The sequence below is a fragment of the Heteronotia binoei genome, chromosome 10 (assembly GCF_032191835.1).
Source record: "Heteronotia binoei isolate CCM8104 ecotype False Entrance Well chromosome 10, APGP_CSIRO_Hbin_v1, whole genome shotgun sequence".
NCBI classification, from domain to species: domain Eukaryota; kingdom Metazoa; phylum Chordata; class Lepidosauria; order Squamata; family Gekkonidae; genus Heteronotia; species Heteronotia binoei.
The window spans coordinates 3,194,736-3,203,761 of record NC_083232.1 but is presented as its reverse complement, the minus strand read 5'-3'; the positions used below and the strand labels follow the sequence as shown (position 1 = coordinate 3,203,761).

Genomic DNA, 9,026 nt, shown 5'->3' with positions numbered 1-9,026 from the left:
AGAGTGTTGGACTGGAGGGGCCACTGGCCTGATCCAACAGGGCTTCTCTTATGTTCTTATGTGACACAGAGTGTTGGACTGGAGGGGCCATTGGCCTGATCCAAGTGGCTTCTCTTATGTTCTTATGTGACACAGAGTGTTGGACTGAAGGGGCCACTGGCCTGATCCAACAGGGCTTCTCTTATGTTCTTATGTGACACAGAGTGTTGGACTGGAGGGGCCACTGGCCTGATCCAACATAGTTTCTCTTACGTTCTAAACCTTTATCATGTCTCATCCACCCACCGCAGGTGAAATGTGTTTGGACTCAGTGAAGTCTCTCATGTGAATTCACTAGATTTTCTTCATCCGTCTTGTTGAACAGATACGCTTGAAGCAAACCCCTCTGAACTTTTATATTTGGAAGGAGGCAGCCCCGCCCCCCACCACACAGCTTCCTTCCCCCCCAGTTTTCTAGACGCAAAGGACAGCCGCACATCTGTAACTCCTAAGCAGCACTGCCAGAGCAGATTCTTTTGGGGTAGCTTCATCAGCATGAAACGGCAGAACAAAGCCCTGTGGCGTCTTTGAAACTTACCAAGTTTTATTCAAGGTAGAAAGCAGTAACACTTCAGTGTCTGTAAACATGAGGAACAACCTCCCCTCCTGGCTTGCGCTCAGTACGTGCCAATGGGCCTAGCCATGGAGGTTTCAGGATGCGTTTTTTCCCCCCAACATTCTCGTATTTTGCTTTGCACGTAGCCACCTCCAGGCCTGGGGCAGCCTCCTTCAGTATTCCCCTCCAATCTTCCGTCACCAGCCCCATCTGTGTGCCCCGCCCCATGCCAACGTCCCCACCCCCGCACAGCCATTCCCTCTCTCACAAAATCTCTCTAATGTGCATTTTCGGGAGTTGTTCCTGAGGGGGTGCGCCATTTATAGCTAGCAGGAGGGAAACATCTTCCACGCTAGCCCTCCGTGGGCCGACTCGCCCCTTCCTGATTGTACAGAAGCGGTAGCGGGTTCTGCCCGAGGTGAATCCTCTCTATCAAGCAGAAGCAATTCTGGGACTGACCTCTAACCCCGCATTTGGGACAGGTGGAAAAATCCCCCCTCTTCCTGTGTTGCTGGAGGTGGCGGTAACCCCCACTCTTGAAGTTGCACAAACTCCCGCACAGACGGCACATGAACCTCACCCCGGCGTGCCACGCCTGGTGGTCAGCAAAGTAGCGCTTTGTAAAGCTCTTGCCACATTGGGCGCATGGACAGAGCTCCTCCTCGCCTTGCCTCCTCGGTTCTGCAGCGACAGACGGCGCACTGAAGTCCCCTTGTCGCCAACGGCTCGGTGCCCGCGTTCCCGAAGAAATTTGAATGTGGTCTTTGTAGCTGTCTTCGTGGGAAGTACGTTGGCTGCTGCTCTCTTCAGGGTGGGCTTTCATGTGCGCGACCAGCTGCCTTTTGAAAACAAACTTCTTCCCACACTCCTGGCACTTATGCAACTTCTTTGTTATGCTGATCGGAGCGCGGCCCCCCAAGCCATTTGTGGAGCTCGCATTTTTGTTGAGCTTCGTGGCAGTCCGGCACTCCTCCACTTTGTGCCTCACGCTTCCATCGAGCTTCGTGGCAGTCCGGCACTCCTCCGCTTTGTGCCTCACGCTTTCGTCAAGCTTCGTGGCAGCCTGGCCCTCCTCCTCTTTGTGCCTCACGCTTTTGTCGAGCTTTGCAGCACTCTGGCGCGCCTCTTCTTTGTGCCTCTGCTGATGTTTGAAGAGGCCGTACCTACTGGTGAAAGTCTTCCCGCAATGGGAGCAAGCCCACCTAGCAGAAGACGTTTGCAATGGAGTGCTAGAGCAGCTCCTGCCTGCCTTGGGAACCGATCTGTTCCGCACCCGTTTCTTATCATCCTTTTGGTGTCCTGGTTTTTTCTCCCTATATCTGTATTTCTGCAGCCGCTCCTTATGGCAATACCGGTAATGGACCTCCAGATTCTCTTCTAATCGGAACTCCTGCCCACACTGATGGCACGAATAGGGCTTGACCCGCTTGATCTCGCCTACCCAGGGCGGCTTTTCGTCTTCCGGCGCATCCATCCCATTGCCCTCGGTGCTCTTCTCGAGCTGAGATGCCAAATGGAGCAGGAAGGAAAACCTGCAGACGCAGTTCTCCCCGCACGGAGAAGGCACGCGCGACGCTTCATCGAAGTGGCTTTCTTCATGCATCGCAAGCTCGCTCCGGTACGTAAAAGCGGCATCGCACTGTGCGCATGGCCAGACCTTCACCTCCTCGTGGCTTTTCTGGTGCTGCAGGAAGTCGAGATACCCGCAGAAGCTCTCCCCACAGTCTGCACACAAATGTGACCTCTCTTCTGCTGCGGCCCCCCGGCACACGTCCAGGCAATCAGCTCCCCCAGAGTCTGCATGTGCCCGCTTGTGGATCCCCTCATGCCTCCACAGATGCCAGCAGCTGCGAAAGCAAATGCCACACGCCGGGCAAGGAAGAGACAGCTTCCGCAAGGCGACCATCTGGTGGATACGAAGCAGCCCTTTTAAGCGGAACTGATCGCCGCACTCCTCGCATTCATATGGCTTCGGTGCTACGGCCACAGCCGGGGAAGCGGCGGGGCTGGCCAGTCCACCTGTGGCCTTTTCCAGGTGTGGAATGCACTCATCTCTCCGTGGGCTTCCCTGATGCATGAACGGCATGCGCAAGTCCTCAGGGGTTCCCCTCCGGTTGCCATTTTGAGCCTTCTCTTCCTCAAATCTGCCGTCTACCATCTTGGGAGGTTTGAGGGTCCTGGTATATTGTTTAGAGCGTCTCTGCCCAAGTCCTCCATCTGCGGGATTCAAGAGAATATGAAATTATTACCAATCTAGGAAACAGGTGAGAGGATACCAAGCTAGGAAGACACTGCGGAGAAGAGCGATGAGAATTCCTCTTGCTTGGTTAAGCTTAACTCCCCTCCTCCCGCCTCATTCAGACTTTATTCCCAGGAATTTTAGAACAGATCAGACACTTCTCACTGCCAGGCAGAGCAAACAGGAATACACAGTGCAAGCAGAGAACAAAACAACTGTGAAGAAGAAGAAGATGAAGATATTGGATTTTTATCCCGCCCTCCATTCCGAAGAGTCTCAGAGTGGCTCACAATCTCCTTTCCCTTCCTCCCCCACAACAGACACCCTGTGAGGTGGGTGGGGCTGGAGAGGGCTCTCACAGCAGCTGCCCTTTCAAGGACAACCTCTACCAGAGCTATGGCTGACCCAAGGCCATGCTAGCAGGTGCAAGTGGAGGAGTGGGGAATCAAACCCGGTTCTCCCAGATAAGAGTCCGCACACTTAACCACTACACCAAACTGGCTCTCCACACGAGAGCCAGTTTGGTGTGGAGAGCCAGTTTGGTGTAGTGGTTAAGTGTGTGGACTCTTATCTGGGAGAACCGGGTTTGATTCCCCACTCCTCCACCTGCCAGAATGGCCTTGGGTCAGCCAGAGCTCTAATAGAGAGCCAGATTGGTGTAGTGGTGAAGTGTGCAGACTCTTATCTGGGAGAACTGGGTTTGATTCCCCACTCCTCCACTTGCACCTGCTAACATGGCCTTGGGTCAACCGTAGCTCTGGCAGAGGTTGTCCTTGAAAGGGCAGCTGCTGTGAGAGCCCTCTCAGCCCCACCCACCTGACAGGGGGTCTGTTGTGGGGGGGGAAGGGAAAGGAGATTGTGAGCCGCTCTGAGACTCTTTGGAGTGGAAGGCGGGATATAAATCCAATATCTTCATCTACCTCACAGGGTGTCTGTTGTTGGGAAAGAAGGGAAAGGAGATTGTGAGCCGCTCTGAGACTCTTCGGACTGGAGGGTGGGATATAAACCCAATATCTTCTTCTACCTCACAGGGTGTCTGTTGTGGGGGAGGAAGGTAAAGGAGATTGTGAGCCCCCCTGAGACTCTTCGGAGTGGAGGGTGGGATATAAATCCAATATCTTCTTCTACCTCACAGGATGTCTGTTGTGGGGGGGGAAGGTAAAGGAGATTGTGAGCCCCCCTGAGACTCTTCGGAGTGGAGGGCGGGATATAAATCCAATATCTTCATCTACCTCACAGGGTGTCTGTTGTGGGGGGGAAGGGAAAGGAGATTGTGAGCCGCTCTGAGACTCTTTGGAGTGGAGGGCGGGATATAAATCCAATATCTTCATCTACCTCACAGGGGGTCTGTTGTGGGGGAGGAAGGTAAAGGAGATTGTGAGCCCCTCTGAGACTCTTCAAAGTGGAGGGCGGGATATAAATCCAATATCTTCATCTACCTCACAGGATGTCTGTTGTGGGGGGGGGGAAGGGAAAGGAGATTGTGAGCCCCCCTGAGACTCTTCGGAGTGGAGGGCGGAATATAAATCCAATATCTTCATCTACCTCACAGGATGTCTGTGGGGGGGGGGGAGGTAAAGGAGATTGTGAGCCGCTCTGAGACTCTTCGGAGTGGAGGGTGGGATATAAATCCAATATCTTCATCTACCTTACAGGGTGTATTTTTCTTCTTCAAAGAAATAAACCCACTTACAACTTATAAATTACTGTTTCATTTTTTCATCGAACAAAATGAAATAATATACATCAATAATAACAGCAATTCATGAAAGCACTCTCAAGTACAAAGGAAACAGCTTAAAGATGCTGTATAATCACAACACGTGGTCATTTCACCAAAATATTCATTCAATGCAAAGTCACTTATGGTCCAGCTAACATTTCTAGCAAAATGGTATATGAAATTCCAATTTGAAACCATCTAGTTTACTCACGGAACGATGATTTTCACAACAAAAGGACTGCTCACTCAACACCAGTGTTCCCTCTAAGCTGAGTTAATGTGAGCTCGCTCACAATTTTTTAGCCTCCAGTTCACAAATTTTTGTCTCCGCTCAGGAAAAATGGCGCAAGAACAGACTAATCTATGCAGCAGCTCGCAACTTGAATGCCAGTAGCTCACAACTTGAATGCCATTAGCTCACCAAGTAGAATTTTTGCTCACAAGACTCCATAGCTTAGAGGGAACACTGCTCAACACTTCCGCTAGCTCAGGATAGTGTTTCACAGATAAGTTTCCTCAGGAGTCGTTCCGTAGCAAACATCACAAATATTAAGAACAATCGCATTCCAATGTATAACATTCATTTCTCATCTTTATCTCTCTCTGGCACAAGCTCAAAGGCAACGACTCCTGAGGAAATTTATCTGTGAAACACTATCCCGAGCTAGCGGAAGTGTTGAGTAAGCAATCCTTTTGTTGTGAAAATCATCATTCCTTGAGTAAACGAGATTTGTTTCAAATTGGAATTTCATTTACCGTTTTGCTGGAAAAGTTAGATGGACCTTAAGTGACTTTGCATTGAATGAATAGCTTGGTGAAATTACCAAGTCTTGTGATTATACAGCATCCTTAAGCTGTTTCCTTTGTATTTGAGAGTGCTATCATGAATTGCTGTTATTATTGATGTATATTACTTCATTTTGTTCTATGAAAAAAAATGAAACAGTAATTTCTAAGTTCGTAAGTTTATTTCTTTGCAGTTCGTGTGCACAGTTGTTTGGTTCTCCACTCCTAACCTCTAGGCATGTGCAAGGTTTTATCTGCGCAGGTGGATTCTGATAGACTAGTGGGGCAAAGGTGGGGAGAGTGCTCGTGAAAGGTACAGCAGCAACATCCACCATTTAGAATCACTTCCTTCCACAATGGCCTTAACGAAACCAATACAATTAGGCATGGAACAGAGAAACCAGGAGATTTTTTTTCTCATTCTCAGAATATGAGAATTCCAAAGCAAGCTGGGAAGCTGATGGACAGTAGGTGAGGGACAGACAAAAAGATGGAATTCTTTGTACACCTTGGCATTGTGGGAATTTGAGAGGTGGTGACGTGTAAGGCTCGGCTCTGGCAAACCCAGGTTTCCATCGTTACATCCATTCAGTGGATGCTAGGGTGACGTGATCTCTTTAAAGAGGTGACTCGGATCTGTTCCCATGGCTAAAATGGTTGCTTGAGAAGGTGGACTCCTGGTCATCATATTCTGCCATGCTCCTTCCTCTTCCCAAACCCCAGGCTCTACCCCAAAATGTCCAGGGATTTCCCAGCCTGGAGTTTAGCAGCCTTATCAATGGTTCACCTAATCTACCCTCCTGGTTGGCAAACGGGGGCCTCCAGAAGGCCCACAGGCAAGACGCAGAGGCTGAAGCTTCTCCATATCCAGAAATGACAGTTTTCAGAAGGCCTCTGACCATGGAAGCTCCATCTGACATAATGGCTTGTGGCCATTGATAGGCCTCTCCTCCATGAAACTGTCCGTGCCCCTTTTAAGGCCAATAGAAGGAGCTGCCATCTGAGGGCAACTCAGCCACGGTGGGGAAGAGGGCCACTGGACTTATCCAGCCCCTATATTCTCAAGCAAGAGCTGGACTCATGAAAATTAACAACCGTGCCCCATTAAAAATCCCATATTCTTGCATGCAGTTCAGACTGATGGTTTAAGAGCTCCTTTTCAAGAATTGTTGCACACCACCAAGAGCTCTCAGTTTTGCTGCAGCTGGGTAGATTCTGGCTCCTATTCTCAGACGCAGATTCCTTTTTTATTTTCACTCACCTGCAGCTCCGGATTCCTGGCTTTCTGTGCAGTTCTGCTGCTCTCCACCTTTGAACGCCGCCATGGCAGAGCTGGTAACCGGATTCCCTGCTCACAGAGAAAAAAGAGAACACAGTTGAAAAAGAGCAAGGGGGAGATGATCCTGGCCCCTTTCACATTAGCGTTCTAAACTGGACATTAGCCATTGATAACCCATTTCCAAGTCAGCCATACAGGAATGGAGGTTCCATACAGTGAATTTCATTCTGTTAATGAGACATCTCTGAAGCGATCCGGCCGTTTCAAACAGCACTGCGCTTTCCCCCTTCCCTTTTCCACTGTGCAATCCTACTGAAACTTTTGTAAGCGTTCGAAGTTGAGCGCTATACCGCTAGACCAATACAGCGCTTTACTGCTACAGCAGCATCCCTGAGATGCGTTGGCACCACGGAGATACTTTCGCAAGGCATCTCAGCGGTGCTGCTCTAGAACAGAAGCGCTATATTGGTCTAGCGTTATAGCGCTCAACTTGGAAGCGTAAAAAAAAAAACGTTTGAGGAAGATCACACAGGAAAAAAAGCACGGTGCTATTGGAAGCACTGCCGACGTTTTAAACAGCTCACTACAGCAAGAAAGGTTGAAACGCTTGGGGCTCTTTAGCTTGGAGAAACATCGACTGAAGGATGACATGATAAGAGGTTTACAAGATTAGGCACGGGATAGAGAAAGTAGAGAAAGAAGTCCTTCTCTCCCTTTCTCACAATACGAGAACTCGTGGGCACTCAATGAAAGTGCTGAGCAGTCAGGTTAGAATGGATAAAAGGAAGTCTTTCACCCAAAGGGTGTTTCACACGTGGAATTCACTGCCACAGGAGGTGGCAGTGGCTATAAGCATAGACAGCTTCAAGAGGGCATTGGATAAACATTTGGAGCAGAGGTCCATCAGTGGCTATTAGCCACAGCATATTGTTGGAACTCTCTTTCTGGGTCAAGTGATGGTCTGTATTCTTGGTGCTTGTGGGGGGGGCAACAGTGGGAGGGCTACGAGTGTCTTGGCCCCACTGGTGTCCTGATGGTACATGGTTTTGGCCACTGTGTGACACAGAATGTTGGACTGGATGGGCCATTGGCCTGATTCAATATGGCTTTTTTTGTGTTCTTATGTCTGGGGCAGTAATGCTCTGTATTCTTGATGCTTGTGGGGGGCACAGTGGGAGGGCTTCTGGTGTCCTGGCCCCACTGATGGCACCTGCTTTTTTTGGGCCACTGTGTGACACAGAGGGTTGGACTGGATGGGCCATTGCCCTGATTCAACATGGCTTCTCTTACGTTCTTATTCAGAAGCTCAAAGAAAAGGTGAAAATGGAAGAAAGCAGTTTACTTCAAGAATGGCTCAATCACGCTTTGCTAACCAGACCCAAGTGGCTTTGTATGAAAAGGGAAATAAACTCTGTTAGCAGCCAGTTGCTAAAACAGCTGTATCTGAAATGATATCCAAAAAATCCTTTCGCAACTGGCTACCAAAACGGATTCAAAAAGCTGTCTGATAGGGGTCTCTGATTCTGAGCACGGTCTACATCCATTCTTGCCTCCCCCCATCTCCAATCCTGCTTCCAGAAATACAGTGAATTCTAAAGCCGCAAGCCCTACGCCAAGGGCCTCCAATCTTTTTCAGCCTGTGGGCACCTTTAGAAATTATGACACAGTGTGGTGGCCACAGCCAACAAAATGGCTGCCGCAGGAGATGGCCACAAAATGGCTGCCGCAGGAGATGGCCACAAAATGGCTGCCACAGCATAACTTCTGTCACACAGTGAAGATCTTTGTGCTCCAGTGATAGCTGCTGCCAAAGCAACATTGAAAAACATTTGCACAGCTAATGAGATCCTTGCTGAGGAAAAGTACTTCTTGGCCTCACCCCTTCTCCAGGTGGTGGGCCCCATGGCAGGGTGGGACCCTTGTTCTAACTAGCAGCCTGTACCACACTTTTATGGGGGGCAAATGAAAGACCAGTGCACTGTAACTAAGCATTCCATCTTAAGATCTAGATGCAGAAGCACCATTTTCGCGGAGGACACTGCAGTAGAAGGTGAAAAAGTCCGCTCCGTCGGCAGAAATCCACTTACGGAAATGTTCTCTGGGATCTAGGCCTGACAGGGTTAAAATTTGAAGACCTGAGGATCTCATGGCCAGCGACATTTCTTCCTTTCCCCCCTTGCTTAACATCCAGCTGGAGAACAGCTTCAAGAGGGGATTGGATAAACCTATGGAGCAGAGGTCCATCAATTGCTATTAGGTATAGATGGAACACTGTCTGGGGCAGTGATGCTCTGAGTTATTCTTGGTCCTTGGGGGGGGGGGGCAAAGCGCTCCTGGAGTTCTGGTCCCCCTGATGGACCTCCTGATGGCCCCTGGGTTTTGGCCACTGTGTGAAAGAGTGCTG

At 49.6% G+C, this 9,026-nt stretch overlaps 1 protein-coding gene across 1 annotated transcript; it reads right to left on the bottom strand.

Moving 5' to 3' along the window:
* Nucleotides 1-565: 565 nt before the first annotated feature.
* Nucleotides 566-6,685, bottom strand: LOC132578144 (zinc finger protein 850-like). Its single transcript, XM_060248000.1, has 2 exons — nucleotides 6,605-6,685; nucleotides 566-2,812 (listed from the first exon to the last, which is right to left on the bottom strand). The coding sequence occupies exons 1-2, from the start codon at nucleotides 6,666-6,668 to the stop codon at nucleotides 948-950; spliced, it is 1,929 nt and encodes a 642-aa protein (XP_060103983.1). The 5' UTR covers nucleotides 6,669-6,685; the 3' UTR covers nucleotides 566-947.
* Between the last annotated feature and the right edge of the window lie 2,341 nt (nucleotides 6,686-9,026).

Coding starts and splice junctions, on each gene's coding strand:
- LOC132578144 (XM_060248000.1), bottom strand. CDS start 6,668: ATGGCGGCGTTCAAAGGTGGAGAGCAGCAGAACTGCACAGAAAGCCAG. Junction 2,813..6,604: donor CCAGGAATCCGGAGCTGCAG/GTGAGTGAAAAT, acceptor TGAATCCCGCAG/ATGGAGGACTTGGGCAGAGA.